This window comes from Vidua chalybeata, chromosome 15 (genome assembly GCF_026979565.1).
Source record: "Vidua chalybeata isolate OUT-0048 chromosome 15, bVidCha1 merged haplotype, whole genome shotgun sequence".
NCBI classification, from domain to species: Eukaryota; Metazoa; Chordata; class Aves; order Passeriformes; family Viduidae; genus Vidua; species Vidua chalybeata.
Window position 1 is genome coordinate 11,138,375 of NC_071544.1, and position 21,656 is coordinate 11,160,030.

Below are 21,656 nucleotides of genomic sequence, written 5' to 3' on the forward strand. Positions count from 1 at the left end.
CCATGTTCCCACGTGCCACACCTACATGTTTTTTGAACACTTCCAGGGACGGTGATTCCACCATTTCCCAGGGCTTGACAACCCATCCAGAAATTGTTCCCAACACCTAATCTAAACCTCTCCTGCCCCAACTTGAGGCCATTTCCTCTGGTCCTGCCACTTGTTACGAGGGCAGAGAGACCAGCACCCACCTGGCTACAGCCTCCTTTCAGAGGGTTTTAGAGAGCAGCCCAGCGCCTCTGTATAAACCATTTCCTCTCCCACATACTCACCATCCAGGAAAAAAAAAAATAACAAAACATTCAGCTAAGCACAGCTGACTTGCAAATGTCACATTGTGCTGCCAGATGAGATGTGGCAGTGTCCCTGCGGGCTCCTTCTGCTCTCACCGTGCGTGACCACCCGCTCTGCAGAGCAGGGATTTGCTGATCCTGAGGGACAAAGCCATGGCAGGTGTGTGAGGCACAGGCAGATAAAGCCTTGTGGTTTACACACAGTTTTTGCTAAGCTCACAGCAGGCTGATGGGCTTTCAGCTAGGTTAATTGAAAAGCAAAGACAAGAAACAGTTGATACAATGCTAATATACACAAATAAATAAAGTAATAATTTGATTTTCCTCATCAGCTGCTATTAGAAATCCATGCTTTAAATGCAGCACCCCATTATCCCCATTACAAGCCCATTCCAAAGCACTTAAAGGCTCCCTTTGATTTAAATGGCATTTGGTCAAATTTTATGTAGCAAGAAGCTGGTATTCTAAAAATGCCCGGTCTTTCTACAGCTCTTTGCAACAGCCCTAGGAAGCATTGCCTCCAGGACCATTAATTCCAGGAAGGCTGCAATTACCAGGAACAATATCTCTCTATTTACACAACATGTATTTCACATCAGCTCTAGCTCGTGTCAAGCAAATTTGATTATACTTGAGAATCCCTGAGCATGGGGAAAGGCCACAAGCCCATGATGTGGCACTTCAGGGGTCATCCCTGCTGTAAACTGTGGCCCATATAAGTGATGCCAGCCACAAAAACACATGTGGGCCCTGGTGAGCAAGGCAGAGAGCTGTGCCTGAACGTTCTGGCTCTTCAAACGAAGGCAGTAAAGCTTTCAGCCATCACTTCAGAGCTCTCTTCTGCTCACGGCTACAGCTGCAAATTGAAAACACAAAACTCTTTGCCATTAATCACAGTGCTGATGGTTCAGTCAAGGTTTCATTCAAAGCTAAGGGATTCCTGCTTAGTCACTAAATGCAGTTTAACTTCATTCTGCACCATGGTAAATGAAGTAGTCTCCACTTAGGAAGGTTCAAAGTTAATTAAAATATGCCCTTAATGAGCAATTAGGCCCAAATGCAGGCACTTCAGGGCAGGGGGAAAGCCTGAAGCACCACCCACAAAGCCCCTGCTTTCAGCTGAGGCATCCTGGGTTTTGCCTCGGGCTCAGGTCTGATCTCCTTTAAAGGTGGGAGCCTTAAGTTTTCCTTGGAGCTTTAAGAGTTGGATTTTTTTTTTTCTGAAATCAAAAATAGCTGCTTTAATCCTAACTTCAGAGTTAAAGACCTTTTTAGAAACTGATTTTGCTAACCTTGCTCCTAGCCCTCCAGCATCTCCCTGTTTGTGTGCAGCCCTTCGATCTGCTCCTGCTTGTCTCTTGCATTACAGTCCCTGTCTGTAATCACTCTGCACTGCCTCATATTTTAGTTGGTTTATCAACATCTCCCTAGATGGCTGTGTGGGCACAGAAAGGCCCCTCCTGGGTGGGTGAGGCTGTCTGTGCTGTAGGAGTTTCTGAGCAGCTCCTGCACTGCACAGGTCTGATCATGGAGCTGTTGCTTCCTAGCCTTGGGTTTCAGCTGATGGGTATCTTTGTCGTTTAAAGACAAGAATCTGAGGAAAGACTGGGACAGTTTTCTTTCTGCCTCACCATCTCAGGTTTGTAAATTCTAGTCATGATTTTCTGTGTCCAAACGCATTTACTGTTTGCAGCAGGAAGAGGCTGCATGATCATGCAAGCAAAATTGCCATGTTAGCTCACAGTTTGCTTGTGAACTGGATGTGAAGCCTGAGACTGAAAGCTGCCGGTGGGATTTGGATACCAATTCCCCATTCAAATTAATCCAAATCCCTTTGGCAGTTCTGATGATCTCAATAAATGAGATTTTTCTGCCAGTGACTTCAAATGCAGAGCCTGCCATGAGATTGGCCATGGAAGCAGCACGGCTTTTATCTCTCTCTGTGACCTAAATTCCTAGATAAGGTTTTCTTTCTTGTCTGGAAGCACTTCTGAACAGGCAGCAACTTCTGCAGGCTTATCCTGTCCAGTGATAGCTCAGGGGCTGTTCTGCAGAGAGGGAAAGAGGGGGAGCATTTTTGGATGGCCCAGGTGTGCATCCATGGGGTGAAGAAGGAGAAAAGTGCTGTATAACTACAGGCCACGTTATCCCACCCAACAGCATCCAATTTTCTTTCCTTTGGTAGGACTGCAGGCTCCCTCAGCAGTGGGGGGTAGAGAGGCTGTGACAGGGGAGTGACAGGGCTGCCCCAATCCCCATCCCCTCCCTGAACCAGCCCAAAGTACATCTGCAGCAGGTGGGTGATGTTGTACAGCTGCAGAACTGCCTTATCCAGGGAACTGGTGCATATTTAATTGTGCAGTGATTTCACAAGTACCAACATGGTCATTTCCAACACAGTTGATGGTGAAGAAAGTGAGGACTGTGCTTTTCAAAAGAGGATTTAAGTGAACCTGAATAGAAACAACCCTCCCTATCTGCTGCCTCTGTTCTGTGTTAAACCAGCTTTTCTTACCTGTCACAGCTTCTACTGCACAGCTGGAATTCCTCAGACTGGGGCTCCTGGCCCTGCCACTCCTGCTGGGAGCTGCCCTGCTCACTCACTGGCACCACCAGCCCCACATTTCCCTCCTCCCTTGCATTGCCACTTCTGCGACCCTAATTTGCCCATGTCTTTTGCCCCCATCTTTGCTGCATCCCAGCAGCTTTGGCTCCTCTTGAAAAACCCAGTTGCTTGAGTAGAATCTCAGTTTTCACTGAAGTAAAAGTATTCTCCAGAAAGAGCCAGTTCACTCCAAAGCTTCATTGCTCCAAGCCTGGCTGCATCTGGAACTAACGCTGTGTTTTTAAATGGCCCCAGCTCTGAGCCCAACCCTGCCCTCACCCCAGCCCCCACAGCCTGCTCCCAGTCCTACAGCAGAGGAGTTGGAGGCTTTTCCCAGCCTCCTGGGCTGCAGCTCTCATCTGCTGCTGTGCCTCTTTGCTCTGGAGAGAAAAGGTGATGGGTTTCAGAGGTGTAGAGACTTGCAGGACTGTGGCAGCCGAGAAGGAATCCCAGCCCTGGGTAGCAGCTGCTGAAGGGGTGAGGTGTGAAGGCCTTTGGTGACCATGTAGAGTGAGAAGGTGCTTGCATGGCAAGTCACAGCCCATGTGCTGTGGATCAACCCAGCACTAAATAATGCCCTGTGGAATGCAGAATGGAAGCAACAACTAGATGGAAGGATTTTATTTGTTTCCTCTGTCAAAAGCAGTGATACATGCAGTTGGCACAAGACTTGGTAGGCATTAGAGTCATAAATATTCACAGGGAGAGAAACTTAAATGACAGCAGAGCAGTGAGGACAAGCAATGCTTAAACCCCAGCATGTACCTGAGAAGGGAGGGGCCAGTGTGGAGGAGGCAGAGCAGGCTGGGACCTTCTGGGTTCAACTTTCTCCATCAGCTTTAATGAATGTTGGAGCCACTTTCACTTCCATTCTTTCTGTATGGTTAGTCCAAAAACAGAGCTGAGAAGCTGCTCAGCTCCATAGCACTAATGAATTTCAACAGGAGAAAAAAATATTTGAGGTAAGAGATGTGAGGATGAGAAGCTCAAACACTCTCACCTTTTGATCCTTGAGCATATTTACACTCATGTTGGTGCTGGGTAGAAATTGCTTTTTCATTTAATCTGCTTGAGGGTGGTTTGGAAATCACTTGTGAGCATTTTTATAATTGCAGCTTTCCAATGCTGTTTTTCATCTTAGCTGCTGTTGAGCAAACAGCCTGGTTGGTCCCTTTGCTCTTTGCTGTGCCAAAACATTTATTCCTAGGTAGTAATAATTAGGCTGGTATTGCTTTGCAGTTTTCTCAGCTGCATCTCCTGACTGGTTACGGAGAGTGTGGCACCAGACACAGGTTGGTGAGGTTGCTCTGACTGCAGGAGAAAGTGCCAATGGCAGCTTCTCTGATGGAGAAGTCTCTGTGTGGCAGTGAGGGATGGCCTGGGCATGTGCCCACTACGCCATGCCAGGACCTCCCAGCCTTGTGGGAATGCTTCTCGTCCTACAGACATCCCATGTAGCAATACCATCAACATGAATTGTTTGTATATGCTGTGTGCTGGATGGTTGGGACATGCACATTTGTTTTTTCCATGTTTCAGTCTTGCAGCATGAAGCAAAGCTCAGTCCACATCATCAGCACAGTCACGTAGGTGAGAATACAGAAGCACAGGTATGATGGGAAACACAAGTTATTATTTTACATTCAGGTTCTATCAGCACCAGCCCAGCATCCCTAGGCTGCCCCTCAAGGCTGCTCTTCTGAGCCTGCAGAGCTCTGTGTGGGCTCATAGGGTCCCCACACCTGAGCAGCAGATGCCATGGGTGCCCGTGGTGTGCAGCCTGGCTGTGACAGTGCAGAGTCCAACAAGATTCCTGTTTACAGCTGGCTCCACAACAGCCACAGCACCGGCACAGCAATGCCCAGCAGGGCTCCCAGCTTTCCTCCTGCCAGGGCTAAGTCCAGGAATAAAGGGAACAGAGTTGTGACAGGGTAAGCACCAGGAAAATCCCCACCCAAGGAGTTGTAATATTTTCCACCTTGTCCTCCAGTAAATCCTCATAAAAGACTTCTTATTATTTTTAAGAAGTAATTCTTTATGTTACTGCTCTAATGGGTGACCTCTCCAGTGGGATCCTGGTGCTGAGGCAGGGATCTATGATGGGTCTCCCAGTCAATGTGTGTGCCAGAGAGAGTGCATTTCGTACTGTCCGAGCCTTGGGCAAAGGGTTCCTTTTTGAATAACTGTACTCAAGTGTCAGCAACATCTGGCTGCTTGGCACTGGCTGGAAAGCAGTGGTGTTTCAGTGTTCCCACTTCTTCTCCAGCAGATGGGATTTGTGTTCTCTCCAGCTCTCTCCAGCTTTTCTTCGTGCTCAGGGCAGTTCTCGGCAGTAGGTGGGAGGAGATGCTTTATGAACTGTTGCCTTTCCAAAATAAAAATTGATTGCTGTTTCCTTAGCAGATGGGACTCTGAATTGTCCCTTTGCCCACGGATGAGGGATACGATGGATCACAAGAGTCTGCCTGACTCGCATGCATGTTCAAGCCATGTTTTCTCTGTGAGGACTCCAGGGAGAGCTGCTAGAGCACAGGGTGGTTATATCTTGTGAATAAAATTATTCTAAGCAGCTACTTCTTCACACTTCAGCAATGGCTGGGAGCAAACAAGCTTTTATCTTTGCTTCTTTCCAGATGCATCTGTGCTCTGAAATCCAGTTATGGATGGTGGCTTTTTTAGGTACCTGGAAAGACTCGAAGTATCTCTGCTTAGTGGGAACACCACCCATGACATTTTTGTCACAGTGAGAAGTTTTTCTTCCTTCTTTTTTATCTATGCCTGCTGTATTGAACAAATTCTTCCTTCCTTCAGAGCAGGGCAGGGCAGGGTTTCCTGCCACCTTCCCTCTGGCTGAGGGTGCCAATTGCTCTTCAGTGTTAATAAGCATGGGGCCATTTTCTTTCTGACTGTGGTTATTCCCTAAAACTGTTCCCTCATCCCTCCTGAGATACCTCAGCTCTGAGCATACTGCTTCTTTCTGAACGGGTCTTGGGGAGGGAAGCCTTGGAAAACTGAACACTCGTGGAAAACTGGTTTTCCCTGTGTTTTTTTCTTCCAGGTTTGTGGGATGAAGGTCACCATTTGGGGCAGAAGAGTTGCACTGTGAGTAACCAGTGCTGGCACTTTCACCATAGGAAGAAGCCTTGGACGAGCAAAGATTTCCTGCATTGGTGTAAATTTGTTCCAGGGGGTCCTCTCTGGACCAAAAGTCGGTTTCTGCAGGTGATACTTTTCCCAGTGGCACCACATTTGAGATGAGATTGGTCAATTTACATTTTGACCTCTCCTGCTGTGTCCCTACAAGCAGTGGAGAACCTGACACATCCTCAGGGGTCTTCAGGGTCTTTCTGTCCTTACCCTTACGTCTGCTTTCCAGAAGGGCTGGGAAGGTGGGTCTGGCAAGGTGGCAGATGGATTGGATGTAGTCATCGCTGGAGTACGAGTCTGGGCTGGCTGCAGCACTTCCAGCACACTTTGGGTTGCTGCTTGGATCCTCCATCGCTTCCTCATGGGTTTCCCGTATGGTTGGGAGAGGCTTTGAAAGGCTCAGTCTGATCCGGGGTGCCATGGCTGCAAAGAACAGAGCAGACCTGATCATGTGAAAGCCTGCTGTGGTAAAGAAATCCTGGGCTTGTTTCTACCTGAGCCACCTGGTGTCTTCTTGTGGTAAACATGGTTGTTAACAAAAAACGCATTTTAGAAGTTTGCTGGCAGTAATTTTATATCCATGGCTTCATAAAGAGCTTCATAAATGTACCAAAGAAGCCAAGTCATTAAATGTGGCAGTAAATAGAGGGTTCATTAAGGAGATCACCAATGGTGCTCCCTCCTGAAGCAGTGCAAGGGAGCACAGCTGGAGAGGTATGGGGCAGGGGCATGAGCTTGTCTCACTGCCCTTGTTGGAGCAGCAGGGCACAAACCACTGTCCTTATTTAATGCTCCATGTCTCTTCACTGTGACAGGGCTCTGACTTCACCCTTAGCCCAAGCAGGCAGGAACTGAACCCAAGAGGAGAGGAGCTGCCCTGCCCCTGTGGGAAGCACCACCTAAGTGAAGCAGCATTACAGTGGCCTTTTCTAGAAGCTGTAAGTGAGAATGTACAGGGTCACTTTTGTCCGTAGTTCATAAATGTAGAGGTGGGTCCTCCCCTGAGTACTTACATAGAGTCAAAGGGATTCAGTTCATGTCCTTTATATTCAAATAGTCATCCTCAACTCATTTTAGGATGGATTTCCATCAAACTGCTCCTACTACTCAGTTAAATATATTGAATTACAAATTTTTCAGTATATTTTATGCTGCAGTGTTTTCTAACTGTACTGATTTTTTTTTTTCTCCAAACACTACCCCCTGTGCTTTGTTTATCTCCCCTTCTGGCAGAAATGACCATATAGCCTGGATTTTTTTTTTACTGCTTCCCCCAATGAAATTCGTATGTAACTAATCTGCAGACACAATATAGTTTTGTTGTGTGATTAAATGCAAAAGTGCTTTGCTAGTTATCTTAATGCCTTGCTTGTCATTGCTGGAAATAAATCTGGCTTTGTTGAACCTCCCTGCAAAGCTGCAGATCACACACGGAGCACAAATGAGCAGCTCGTGCCGAGCCCAGGGCAGAGCTCGCCTGGTGCCCATCCCTCCCCCAGGCTGCTGCTGGCCCTCCCTGGTTTTCCTCATGTGCTGCTGGTAAAGCCAGCCAAGCTGGGATTTGCTGACCTGAGAGCAGGAGATGCTTGTTTTAAACCTTAGGGCCCTTTTATTATCCTTTTCCCTGCCTGCTCTGTTTCTCTCATGTATTCAAGCCTTAAAAGAAAAGGCTCGTTCCTTCCTTCCTTCCCTCCCAGCCCTTGCCTGAGCTCGGCAGTGTCAGAGCTGGGCCCGGCAATGAGAGCGGCCGGATGCTCCCGGTGAGGGGCGCGGGCACGTCGTGTTAAATCACGACAGCGCTAATCTGTAACTAAACCCTGCCAACACGCCCTTCCTCCGGAAGGAAATTTAAATTACCTATTTGCAGTAAAACTCTTCCGATGATGGGATGGATCAGGTCCCGCCCGGATGCGATCCCCTTCGCCCTGGACACCGCGCTGGCGCGGCCGAGGTCACCTCCCCGTCACCTGCGGGCCCCGGCGAGCAGGACCCGCTGCGTGCAGCTGCCCTTCCACCGTGCCTTGAGCATCACTGGCTGCCAGCAGCCCGGATATTCCTAGCGACCCCCAGCACACCGCCCGTGGCCAGGCCCCCTCCCCTTACCTGCGGGGTGCGGGCACGGGCGGCTGTCGTCTCCCGCGGCTGCACGGCTCTGCCCCGCTCCCTGCTCCCCGTTTCCAGCACGGGAGATGCGCTGTCTGACACTAACCCGTGCGCCAGCTCCCTGCCTCAGTCAGCTGATCCCGCTGCCTGTTTTGTTGCTGTTGCTAAATATATCCCGCTGGCTGCCTGCCCTGCCCGAGCCGCAGCCGGCGGGCGCCGAGGCACCGGGGCAGCCCGCGGGCACCGGCCGGGACTGCCCGTCACACATCCCTGCGGCTCCTTGCCTGGCGACAATTCCCCCTGCGGAAGGGACCGCGGGGCCGCGGCCGTGATGCGGGAGGGGAAGGGCTGCCTGTGCTCCACGCTGGGGTGGGAAAAGAGGAGCCGTAGCTCCTTCATGCTTTATTGCTGGAAGGGAAATCCTTAGGGTTTGAGGCTGTTTTTCTTCCTTCTCTGCCTTATTTTGTGAACAAATTTGTGCCCAAGAGGCAGTGGGTGTTTGCAGCTTCTTTAGTGCTGCTCTCTGCTCTCTTCTGTCTCTGCTCCAATTATGCTCTGAGCCGAGCATCCCTAGGCCAAGCAGGACATCCCTGGGCTGAACTCTGCAGCCCTGGGCTGAGCCCCACATCCCTGGGCTGAGCTTTACATCCCTGGATTAGGCTTTACATCCTGGGCCAAGCTGTACATCCTTGGGCTGAGCTGTACCTCCCTGGGCTGAGCAGTACATCCCTAGGCCAAGCTGTACATCCCTGGGCTGAGCCACACATCCCAGGATTCAGCTGCACATCCCTGGATTGAGCTGTACAGCCCCGGGCTGAGCTGTGCATCCCTGGGCTGAGCTGTACCCCTCTGGGCCGAGCTCTACATCCCTGGATTTAGCTGTACATCCATGTTGCTGTGGAGGCGCAGCAGCAGCCGGCCCTGCCACAGCACCTCCCAGGGCTGTGCTCCACCAATCCCCCTCTCCCACTGCTCCCAGGATCATCCCCGTTTGTGTTTCTCTGAGGCCACACAAGTGCATTACAGCAAATTGCTTTGCCAGGAGGACTGGCAGCATCGGACCTTGTGGGTCCCTGGGCAGCAGGGATTTGCCTTTGTTTCCTGGCTAATTAACATGCTGCAAACTGCAGTTCTGGAGTAACCCCGTGTCCCTCTCATAGCCTCTCTTGCAGCATCACATTGCGTGGGGAGATGAATTGTTATGTTGCAGCAGACTCTTCCTTCTGTATTTATTTCCCAACACTGTCCTGAGAGGCAGCCCCAACAGCTGCTGCTCTTTCCTGGGGAATAGCCATCCCACACAACATCCCTGTGTGCCCAGGGCAGGGAGTATGACTGCATTTCTGAGCCTTGCTGCTCCTCACAATGCCTGTCCTGACCTGCTGGAGGGATGAAGAGAAAAGCAGAAATCCTAGATTAAAAATTACTGCTTTAGTTTTAATGCAAATATTCTGTCTTATGAGCATTCAGGCTGGAATTGGCTGTAACAGCTGATTTAGTCACACAAGCCCACACTCATCATTCAGGTTTTTTCTTTATCTCCAGTGAAAAGAAATAAACAGCTCAACAGACTTGTGCATCCCTTCGGGATATGGTTCCTAGCAGATTATTTTTTTTCTGGAAATAGCCATTGCTTAGCATTTCAATATAACAAATACGTAAGCTTAAGCTGTTTGTCTGGACTTCTGGTGCCAAACAGCTGAATTTAGCTGAAATGACCCACAACCTTCATGCATTAAATTCACTACCAGCAATGATCAGTTGGGATCATGCTATAGTAACTCAGAGCTTCAGTTTTTCCTTCTTGCTTGCAGGAAATGTGATTACCATCAAAAGGAAAAACCCCTCAGACACCAGCTATGCTAAGCAGCTGCAGTATGGAGCTTGGGAAAAACATTTTGTGAGGAAGATCACTGATCTGGAAACAAACTCCACATGTGCAGATGTGCATGGATACATTCTCTTTAAAAAGAGTCTTCAAGATGGTTCCTCTGCCCTGATAAGTCTTTCCTCCCTGCTGGAGTTACCTCCTTCTTAAAGGTATGATGGAGTGAATAGAACATACCAGATGGGAGGGACAAATATAATATACCTGTTTTTTTTAACCTCAACCACAGCTATTTGGTTTCTTCTTTCATCAGCTGCATCCCCAAAAAATCTTAATGTAAAAGAAACAAGGTGCAACTTCGACTGTTTGCTGCAAGAATGCCATAGGTTTCTCCCAAGCACTTGTGAGGATGGTTTTGGATAAATCATCCCTGTTTCCAATATTTATACTCCCCAGGGGTGCAATGAATCAGCATTCCTGGGTGCATGAAAACTGTCACCAAATGGGATTAATGGCAAAAGAAAACAGCAACAGCAGCAGTGTCTGAGCTGCAGAGGAAAGCACCAGTTGTTAGTTCTGCAGGGCTTGGTGGAGTGTCTGAGATATAAATGCTGACAGTTATTTTTTGGTTTGATTTTATGTTTGTTAGTTTTGTTGGGTTGTTTTTTTTTTTTTTTTTAGTTGCTTTTTTTTTTTTTATTTTTAATGCTTCCAGTTTTGGGGAAATCCACAGAGTTTAGCAGAGTTGGGTAAGTGTAACAGGTGACTCTCCTCTGGGCATTTTTGAAGCTTGTTGGCTCTTGCCAGGGTTCGGGGACAGAGTTAACATGACACACCTCAGTGCAGATCCTCCTTGAAGATGCATCAATAACCTGGAAGAGCTGCTCCTCTCTTGCATGGGGGACAGTGACTTTTTGCAGGGCAGATATTGAATTGGACAAGGGGAACAGTTTTAAATTAAGAGGAGAGGTTTAGATTACGAAGAAATTCTTTATTGTGAGAGTGCTGAGGCACAGGTTGCCCAGAGAGATTGTGGGTTCCTGGAAGTGTTCAAGGCCAGGTTGGACAGGGCTTGGAACAACTTGGTTTAGTGGAAGGTGTCCCTGCCCATCGTAGGGGGGTGGAACAAGATGATCTCTAAGGTCCCTTCCATTCCAAACCATTCTGTGATTCTGTGTTTCCACGTTTGTCATAAAAGTTTAGGAAAGAAAAATGTTTTGACCTGATTAGTGCCAGATGCCAGATGATTTGTGTTCTCTAATTACATTCCCCCAGCCCATTTAACCTCCTGTGCATTACATCAAGCAGCCACTACGGTACCAGTGAAGATATTGCCATGAAATATTAATGAGCTCTTTTTGTATTAACTAGACAGAGTTGGGTTGGAATTGTTGCCCCCACAGCTGTTGCCTTGACTGAAGCTCACACAGCAACTGGTGGTGGCTACATGTGCCAACACTGTCACTGATGCACACAGATTTTCTGGGAGGTCCTGGCTATTTCTTGCCTTTTGCAGGTGAGAAACCAGCTGCTGCGCGAGGGCTGGGTGCCTGCAGCACATCACAGGGTACAAGGCTTGTTTGCAGGACCTGAGCTCTCAATCCAGCTGGGAACATGGGTGAAGTCCTGTCTGGAGCCTTTGCAAAGGCTCAGAGGGATTTAGGTACTTTGTTTTATTGGGAGTTTAATTAAGCTGGAAAATGACTCCTGGGAGCCTTCTCTGGGAGTTTCCGGGCCGTGACATGGTCATGGCTTCATTGGCAGTGCCTGCTCACGGCCAGCAGAGAGTTCTGTGGCAGTGCAGATTTCTCTTAAAATACTTCAAAGTCTCAGAAGTCCAAACCAAAGTTGGTGACAACTCGCTGGCAACCTCCCCTGGGAATCTGTCCCAGGTCATTTATTTAAAATAATATAAACATTTTTATTTCTGTTATTACTGATCTGCCTATGATTAAATTGGATCTTTGCATGGATGAATTTTTCATCATTTTGGATTATACATGTTCCAAAGTGCCTGAACGCTGGTGTGGATTGGTCCCTCTTGGATGCACCACTCAAAGAGGCTGGAGAGCTGAGCACTGAATTGTTGCAGGTCTCAGTGAGGGCAGCACTGCTGTCACTTGAAAACCTTCCCCTGCCTGGGGTCACATGAAACCCCCTGTCCTGCCAGCAGCCCGGGTACCTAAAACAGATTTGTCTTTCCATAGCTGTTGTGTTTCTTTCATACAAGATTTTTAAAGATAAATTACAATCATCAGTGTAACCTCTTGTTTTGTTACTGGCCTCGAAACTTTCTTCTGGAAGAGCTGGGATGTGTTTGGATGCCCTAAGAAATAGCAACCCCAGAAACCAACTTATTCTTGAGTTATTTTCAGTGGTTTGGGTGGTGGGATTGCTCATGGCTCTATTTCTCCACTGCAGGTGCTGTGTTTCTCTCCTGCAGGATCCCTCCTCCAGCCCCCAGCCACAGGCAGGGAACAGAGAGCAGCACAGCAGCATCTTCGACTACATCCACACTGGGACAGCGACTGCGCCGAGTGGGTTTTATTCCGTCTGGCCCTTCCTGAGCACATCTCCCCAGACCAAGGGATTTTTCAGGCTGGGGTCACAGTCCAGCGGCCGTTTCATAATCGCACTTCTTTGTGCCGTGCCACCATCTAGCGGCGGCTCCACCGAGGCGAAACATCCCCGGTCTGCTGGGAACCCCGGTGCTGCTGGGGCCGCGCGGTTCAGCCTCATCCCTGCGGGGATGTTGCTGGCAGCACTCTGCTGATGAAGCATAAAACCCAGCAGGTTAACTAGGATAAGGCTTATCCCATGTGTGTCATCCTGCTCTGCTCCCTGCTGTAATGAGATTTAGAAGTCCCTGATGCGGCTCTGTGGCTCCCTAGCTCCGGGCCGTGCTCAGCTTTGGGAAGTTGCTGAAGGAGGAGGGACTGGGAAAGGTTGGGAGGGGGCAGGGGGTGAGCAAAGGTGAGCAGTGCACACACACACATATCCACATGCACACACACAGCCCTAGGAGAGTTTCCCAGGCATTTCTCTCCCAGGAAGGCTCAAGAACCTCTTTTGACCCCCATGAGCAAAGCCAAGTGTTGAGCCAGAACACCCTGTGGGAACACCCTGGAAATCATCCTGTGCCCCCCTTGCTGTGGGAAAGGGGAGTCAAATTTGCACAGCACTTTGGAAGAGCTGCCTTCTACCTGTGCAATTAACAATAATCTGAAAACTGCTTTCCTGGCCTGGAATTGCAGCTCCTTGAGCTGCCTTAAAAAAAAAAAAATCCTCAGAGCCAGATGATGGTGAAAAGGGATAAAAATCTGATGTAGGTAAGGAGAGGAAGAGAAGGCCTTCTGTGGGTGTCATCTTTTGGCATTTGAGAGAAAGAGAGCAAGACCAGGGAGAGGGAGAGGTGTTGGACATGACTGACCCCACCTTGGGTGTCCCTCGTGTCTGGGATGTGGACGTGAGACCCTTTGCCATGGCCGCTCTAAAAATCTCAAAATCTATGAAAGCAAAAGGCAATTAAATATAACCCTTGTCACAGCTGTAAATGCTGCATGAATTATCACAGTAAATGAACCCCAGGTTTGGGCTTGTCCACTGTTTCATGGGGGCATTTAAGTGTGTAAATTATTTTCCAGATGGAAAGCGTTGAGGTGGCTTGTTACCTGATTAAAGGATGCTGGACTTGAATGCACTGCATGGTGCTCACTGAATAATCACAGTAAGCAGGGGTCTTTCAAATCCTCAAGCAACAAACTTCAATCAAATGAGAAAGATTCAATTATGCTTTAAAGGGAACCCAGCTACGTGTGTGCAGGATACGGCAGGAGAATGTGTGCAAAAGAATTTCATGGAAAGGAGCAATTACTTTATCGATAGGACATGCAAAGCAAAATTCAGTCATCAGTCCTGAATAGAAGCCCAAATAACTGAGCTTTTAAAAAGATGATACATGGACCAGGATGGATTTGGGCCTCAAGCAGGTTTGAGTGAGTTTGATTAATTTCTGTGCAGTTATCAACTGAGCTTTTGGTCCAGGGACTTCATGATATTTAGCTTTGGATAATGGATGTTGTAAGAAGGATGTAGGACTTTGGCAGCAAGCATATCCCAATCCCACCTCATTAAGTTGTAGAAATTGAATTGGTTTTGAATCTGGAATGCTGGTTCTTCCTCCTCTAGCATCTCTGTGTAACACTGACTCAGTGAAAAAAGCACAGGGAAAAGCCAAACACTTTTTTTTTGCAAAAGAACACAGACATTTGAATTTAATAAATTATAAAATTAAAGATTCTAATTTGTATATACATTTTTAATATACAAGAAGTGGCTATTTATTGCAATTTCTGTTAAGGCATATGTAAGTGAATGGAAGTTGCATATAGATATTCAGATGAACATAGCTAATACTGTGCATTGTAGGTGAGTAAATAAGACATTAAATGCATTATGTAATAAAATAAAACAAAAAACCCTTTGAGTACTGGTAAAGCACCGTTTCTAGAATTCTCAAAATATCTGAAAGCATTCTATGGAGGTGTTGTGAGACTCTAAATATTGAATGAATATATGAATATAAAAAGTGATGCGTTCATAATAGATAACAGAAATTTTTAAAGAAATGATGGTGAAAAAAATGGCAGATGACTGAAGCCAAAGAAACCAGATTTTGTTTGGGATTTTTTTTCATGAGAGGCTGTCATTTGGATTTTAAGTTTAGACAACCAGAAAATGACAATTTAGAAAACTGTACCTGCAAGGTTAGATCATAAATACATTGCTTTGTGGGAGCACATTATCTCTCAGATCTCTGAGATGGTCTCTGCAGGAATATATTTGTTTATAAACATGCTTTAGTTTCTGGGGATTAGGTTACATTAAAATATCGCTTTCTGCTTGTTATGTCTGAAAATGCAGCACCTGAGCAACAGCAAACCCGTTACAGAAGATCCACTGTGATGATGCTCTTGGCCAATTACAGCATTGTAGAGAAGATGAAACAGTTGACAAAGTTCAACCAAACAAAAAAATGACCAAATTTTCCACTGTATGACACAGAATGAGATCAGCTCAGGAGAGCACACCTCCACCTTTTGTCTGGGGCTGCTTTTTCTTTATCAATATAGACTGGTGTTGTGTTTTCCAGTAGAAGTGATGTACACGTTCTTGGGGAACTGCTGAAAAAAAAATCACCTTCCGAAGAACCCATGGCAGCTTGAAAAGGAGTCATCTTTTCTGGTCTGAAGAGACTTAACTTCCCCCCTTCTCATACAGGAAGAGTGTGAAGAGAAGGCAGCTGGTGGCTCCTGCTCCTTAAAGAGATGGTCCATCAGCCTCTCGATGTCTTGAGCAACGTAGACTGAAGCTGCTGCTTCAAGTAGTTCAGTGTTCCTCCCAAAAAACAGCCGGATATTCAGTAGAATTTAAACCACTGAGAAACAAATCAAATTAAATCTCCCAAAAGGTGAGACGGAGAAGGGAACAAGCCATTCCAAAATGCAGATGCCACCAGGCATTGCATTGGGTTCCTAATGAACACTGGACCTAACATAGCACCAGACCAGCCTTCCAGGAGGCTGTTCCTGCTCCGTGAGGCAGCAGAACTCTCCACTTTATCTGGAAAAATGCTTTTTTGGGCTGTGAACACTGCCTCCTGTGGTATTTTTTCACACTGCCTGGTTGAATAAGCCTATTCCAGAAGCTAGGGCAGAAGACAATCTATTAGATGAATTACCTCAGGGGATCAGTGCAATGGGTCTTGAAAAAGTTCCAGAGGGTAAGACTGGTACCTTCCAGGCAACAAACTTTTACTTCCCCATCTGCGTAAATCCAGCTCCAACCCTTTCTATCTTTGGATTTGTAAAAGTCTTTCCTAAGTTTCACATGCTTGGATGAGCTTCCTAGTCTATGAAAAAGCTGGGGATTGTGGTTTATTTTTATTGTCCATGGAGCTAAAAGGATATTAACTTGAAGGGGAAAAGATGAGTTTTATACTAACCACATCTGTGTAAAGGAAACGGAGAAGGCAAGAAATACTACAGGCTGGGAGCCTGGCTACAGCTTGTGTCTCCCATGGCACAGCAGCTGGAATGATGTTGATTTAGACACGTCTTCCTTCCTTATAAATAGAATGGTAGGTTTTTTTCCCCTTCACTGCTCATTACGAGATGGATGCTGTGCACAGATGTGACCTGACCCTACATTGTTATTAAAACTTGTCTCATCTGTAGGCAACCACAACTCCTTTGGCACGAGGCTCCTGGGGCTTGCTCGCACACCGTGGCTGTGTGACAGGCAGCAGGCCATGGAGAAGGGCTGGGACAGGGCACCAAGGACAAGCACCCTTTGACTGCAGGAGAACACTCCATGTCCCAGGAGTGAAAACCTGTGGTGGAACTCTTTCCACTGTGCTGCCAAACTGCACAGCCTGAGTTTTACTTCTCCAAACCAGAACAGATTTTTCTTGTGCTGGCTGCTGCTTCCACATCTGCAGCCACGTCTGCTTGGCCCAGGAGATATTTCCTAATGCTCTGGACTCTTAGCAGGTCTGTTGGGCTTCCCAGTTTTCCTGGTCTTCAGTGTGTCTGAAGACACACATCTCCCTGCACCGAGCTGCTCCAAGTGTATTATTTTGGTCCTGTGTAAGAAGGGGCACTTGATGCCACAACCCCAGCTGAAAACATTCCTTCTCTGCTTGGGCCACTATCTCCATGAAGACTTTTTCTGAGACCAGGCTTGTGCTTCAAAAACTTCTGGCCACAGTTCAGGCCAAAACAGTCCCACATGTAGGTGCTGTGAAGCCTGAGGTTCCTGCAGGCTCTTGCCTCCTTTCCAGCAGGAATGGCTTGTTTGGAAGAGGAGACTGGGCAGTTTATTCAGTCGTGGTGGTGAAGGGCAGAAGGTAGGTGACAGGGAGTCACATGTACTTCACCTTGAAGTGAAGCTCTTTGCCATCAGCTGGGCCAGAGAAGAGCTCACACATTGCTGGGAATGCAGCATATTCCCAATGATTTTGTGGCTCTATATATGGGCTAATTGCTAGTGCTGCTTCAAACCAGGACCAACTCAGGCTGGAGGGTGAAATCTTCCTCTCAGACTGGAAAATATGAACTTGGAACCACCAAACCTACCTAGTGGTAAAGAGAGGATTTCAGGGAAGCCCCGGGCTCTGCAGGAGATTTACCAGCAAAGAAGAAACAAATGGAAGAATCCAAGCCAGGAAAAAATCTGCTCAGATGCCACCCACAGCAGGAACCAATCCGTGCTCCCTGTCTCAGCAGTGTTAGAGCCAAGCTGAGTTCATCTTCTGTTCTCCAACCAGGAATTCAAAATGATCTATGAAAACCATGATGACCCTGAGGGGGAAAAAGTACTCAAAGGGTTGTCAGGTTACACATCTTAAAGTTTTCTAGCAGACCTGGTGCTGTGAATACACACGTGTGTGTGTGTGTGTATGTGTTCATGTTCATGTATGGGCACAGCAAACAGTTGTTCACTTCTGCACCAATAAAGCTGTCCTAAGGAAAGGAAGATAATACAAAATTAATTCCTCAAAAATAACTGCATCCTATGTGAGGGGGAAAAAAGGGTTTGTCTTAACAAAGCACCAAAGAAAAGACAACAAGAATCCAGTCATCTTTAAGTTAAACAGAATATGGGTAGAAAAAAAATCAGACCAATAAAAAAAGCACCAACCAATAAGGATCACTGAGGCTGTTGCATTACAGGAACTTAAAGATTATAAAAAAATATGGATAATTGTAAACAGAAAGACTAGGATGTTGTCAGTCCAAGTTGGCCAGATCTACCCTACTAAATGTCTTGCATGTGTCCAAAAGTTTAGGAGAATCCTTTGAAATTTTTTATGGAAGCATGTAAACTACTGCTTGTCAGTTTTTAATTTACACATAAATATACGGCTATAGAACTTTCTCTGTACTTTCTTGCCCAGTCCTGGTCCAGGAAGCTACGTGAGCACATGCCAAGCTGTGAGCACAGAGGCAGCTCTGCCAAGGTCAGCCAAACCAAGCCTGGCATGTCCTAAGAGCCTTCCCGAAGCTGGCTGTGATAGTGCCAGGGTTTGTGCAAGGCACAGAAGCATCACAGGAGTGCTGACCCCCTGCTTGTCAGAGTTAAAGGGATTTATTATGTCTTGGGACTGCTTTCTGCCATAATAAGTGTGACTCCCATTACCATTCCCAAGCAGTTTTACATAGGCATAGAAGACTTTAAAGAGCCTGTAACTGAGAAACCTGCTAACCTGACCTAAGTACTATGGTTTGTTTGGATTCAGTGTGACACTGTAGGGATATTGCACTAATTCTCTGCCGTACCCTGTACACCTAACCTAGGCATCAAAGTGTTCAGATTAGCACTTATGAAACAATCTGTCATTTCCATTTATAGTAGGCTTGAGAATTTGGTATCTCTGCCATAGCACCACTTTGATTTTTCCCCATTCTTAGTCTCTATGATGGCCAATACTATGATGTTGGTAACATCTCTATAAGAGAAAAATGTTGTTTGTGCCATATTTCCATTTTAGTTTATTTTCCTAAGAGTCTCTTTTTTCATTTTCTCAGCGATCAGCTCCTGAATTCTTCGATTCCTTGTCCTTTCATAAGGCCTCCTCCGTGTAATGATGTTGTGCTGTGGTACTTCGTTATCCAACCCATCAACTTTGTAGGGAACATCCACCGCATTGATTTCTGGGTGCTCCTCAGTTGCATTGGAAGGGGGTGCACGTGTTTTGGAAAGCAGAGGAGGGCTGGTGGCAGACTGTGTGGTGGGCACTCCCACGGGAGGACTGAGGGTTGTCAGGAGCTCCTCCTCAATGACATTATTTTTATTTACATTGGCATTGGTTACATTGCTGTCCTCTGTTACATTGCTGTACATGTTGCAGGACTTGCAACACAGCTTATTGTACCCAGGAATGGAGCAGTAACGGGAGAGAACTTCCATGCGACAAAACATTGACTTGTCTCCTTGACAATGATCTTCTGAAAGAGAAAAAGGGAACAGATAAATAAAGAGCATCTTCACCTTAAGCAGAAAAAGAAACACAGCTGAAGCTTTGGCAGTGGGCAGAGGGTTTGATATTTAAAGTGGGTTGGGAAACTGGCGAATGAGCCTTCTACAAGCAGAAGCAGGCTTATATTCAACCTAAAAGTCAACTCCAAGAGTTGCAAAAGCTGATCTGAACTGTATGTACCAGCCCCATCCAAGCTCTAGACCATCACACTTGAATTCTTGCCTTCACATCATGGAAGCTCTACCCTGAAGACCATGAAGCCACAATGAATTGTGTTACTGTCTTGGTTTAAACTTCAAAACACACTGACTGTGCTGTGTTCTTGCTAAAACTACACTGAACTCCCACAAAGTCATGAAGTTTTATATTAAGAAATCTATTTTTTCCCTATTTTCTCCTTTTAATGCTTTTCTGCAACCAAACAGTGACTAACCACAGTCAGGGGTAACATATATTTATCCGGATTGTCTCAGGAATGTCAAGTCCTATTTTGATGTGTGTAATTCTCAGAATTAATCCATCTTCACCAATCGGAGTGATATTGTTGCCAGGTACCCCTACTCTGAAAATAGCAGTGTTTTCTCAGCATGACTCTTGTTTGAGAGAAAAGTGGTGCCATGAGGCTTTTCTACTCCTCCTAGAAGGGAGCTGATATCTTTGGAACAACAAACTCCAGTGCAATGGAGCCAAGCCAGCCCATTAATGACTGGGAGACTCAGTAAAAGTCCTGATTTTTGTGTCAATGACTGCAATAAAAGAGAAAGAATGATAATCAATAAGCTTTAAGCTGTCAATAGCTGTTAAAGCAATCTGCACTATAATAGAGGTGTTACGGCAGATCCTGATCATGCTCAAATGCAGGTGGCAAATTGTAGGCTGAGGCATTAAAGGTGAAGTGGTCAAAGTGCTCCTGCCTGAGAAACATAAACAGAAGCCTACTCAGAGATTCCCCAAGCCCTTGTGATTTCTGCTCAGGGGAGGCAGAGGACTTTATGAATTAGTGGGAAATGGGTGGTGAGGGTCTAGCAGGCTTCTTGGAGAGAAAGCTGCCTGTCCTCTGCCCCACACAGACACCCCTCAGCTCCTTTGCCTCCAGGATGAAATAATGGAGCCAGGCTCTGCAGTGAAGGAAACATCCCAACATGCAGCCCATGCTGAGAGAGGAGTCAGAGGGTTTCTAGGAGAGGGCTGAGGAGAAAAGCAGACTGACCAACACCTGGAATCATCACTAATAAAACATCTTCTCTGTGACCAGAGTGCTGAGACAGAGATGAAATCACTTGTCACTCTCCCCCTGCTCTTACCACATTTCCACCTACTCTTACAGTAAAGGGTGAGTAACTCCAATTACTCGCTTTTATTTAGAGTGCACCCGATGTGAGACAGTGTTCTCAGCCTGATCTGGAGTCACATTTCACCCTCCTGCTACGAGCACTGGCTTGTGTCAGCACCCTCACAGCAAAGGAGAGAAGCAGAGCAGGTTCAGCGATGCCAAGGGGATTTGGAAAGCGTGGGTGCCACCTCTTCACTCATCCTCAGTTAACAAAACAGGGCATCGTGGGTGTTTCATTGGCAAACATATCAGTCTAAAATAAACTAATAGCTGGTGCTGCTGCTTTAAAATGCTAGTGGCTGGCTGAGGTGGGTGAAAACACCTCCTGCACATTGTATCTATGCTCTGATTGTTGCTTTTGTTGCAGAAAAGGAAAATTCTAGTTTCTACTTTAGAATGTGACCGGTATTTTTCATATTTTTCAAATACTGAACTGAAATACTGCTGGAGATTAGGAATGACTCCTTCCTTAGGAACATAAGAATAGTACCTTGGTTTTGGAGAGATTTTCAAACCAGCCTTTAAGAGCTGGAACTGTTCATACCTGCATGCACAGCTCCATACAAAGGCCTGAATGTGCCTATACAATTTATATATATTTTTACATACCCCATAAGAGTCCCCTTTGAACATTTTGCCTTGTGATGCATGACCCTTATGCATCTTCCTCCAAATGGCTTCCATAATAAAAGCCAACAGATATAATATTTAACTGTGATTTTAACAAGGCAAGCCTGTTCTTGGCTTTGTAAGAATCAGTAACAGCACCTTTAGAAAAATGCCTTTTTTCCTAACAAAAATATGCAATGTCAAGCTTAACAATACATGGAAATAAAACTGCATTATGTAATAAGTTTCGTGACATCTGATAAGTCATATAAATAAACTCTGCAACTTCTCAATGCCAGAATGAAATTTTGATCCTCTATCCAAACCAAAATATCCAGATTTGCTGAACTTTTATTTATTTTTACTTGCAGTATGCATGACAGACTGGAAGTATATATTCAAAACATCAGTAAGAAAAAAATAAATCAGTTTCACAGTCACTTTGGTACACATTAGTCTCATAAAAAAATATTGAAAAGCAAACTGAATTGGCACATCTTTAATATTATGTTAAATACATACAAAACACTAATAAAATATCCCTGATAAACCAAAGTGCATATAGACATAGTGCACAATGCCCAGATACCTTATTGCACCATTCTCTATAGCCACCCATCTCTTTAAACATCACTAAACATTGTCTATTTAAAGGTAACAGTCATGAATATATTTATACAGTTAAACACCAATTATTT

General features: G+C 46.1%; 2 protein-coding genes across 4 annotated transcripts in view; both read right to left on the reverse strand.

Annotated features, from left to right (window-relative positions):
- Window positions 1–3,504: 3,504 nt before the first annotated feature.
- On the reverse strand, window positions 3,505–8,259 carry LOC128795665 (uncharacterized). The gene is made up of 2 exons (XM_053956655.1): window positions 8,149–8,259; window positions 3,505–6,468 (listed from the first exon to the last, which is right to left on the reverse strand). The coding sequence occupies exon 2, from the start codon at window positions 6,464–6,466 to the stop codon at window positions 5,477–5,479; it is 990 nt and encodes a 329-aa protein (XP_053812630.1). The 5' UTR covers window positions 6,467–6,468; window positions 8,149–8,259; the 3' UTR covers window positions 3,505–5,476.
- A 6,032-nt stretch (window positions 8,260–14,291) lies between these two features.
- ADAMTS2 (ADAM metallopeptidase with thrombospondin type 1 motif 2) overlaps window positions 14,292–21,656 on the reverse strand; it is a 240,732-nt gene continuing 233,367 nt past the window's right edge. For all 3 annotated transcript variants that reach the window (XM_053956225.1, XM_053956226.1, XM_053956224.1), the window contains one exon: window positions 14,292–18,984. In XM_053956225.1, coding sequence (XP_053812200.1) covers window positions 18,524–18,984 — 461 coding nt within the window. In that variant the 3' untranslated portion in view covers window positions 14,292–18,523. The remainder of the gene's footprint in view (window positions 18,985–21,656) is intronic.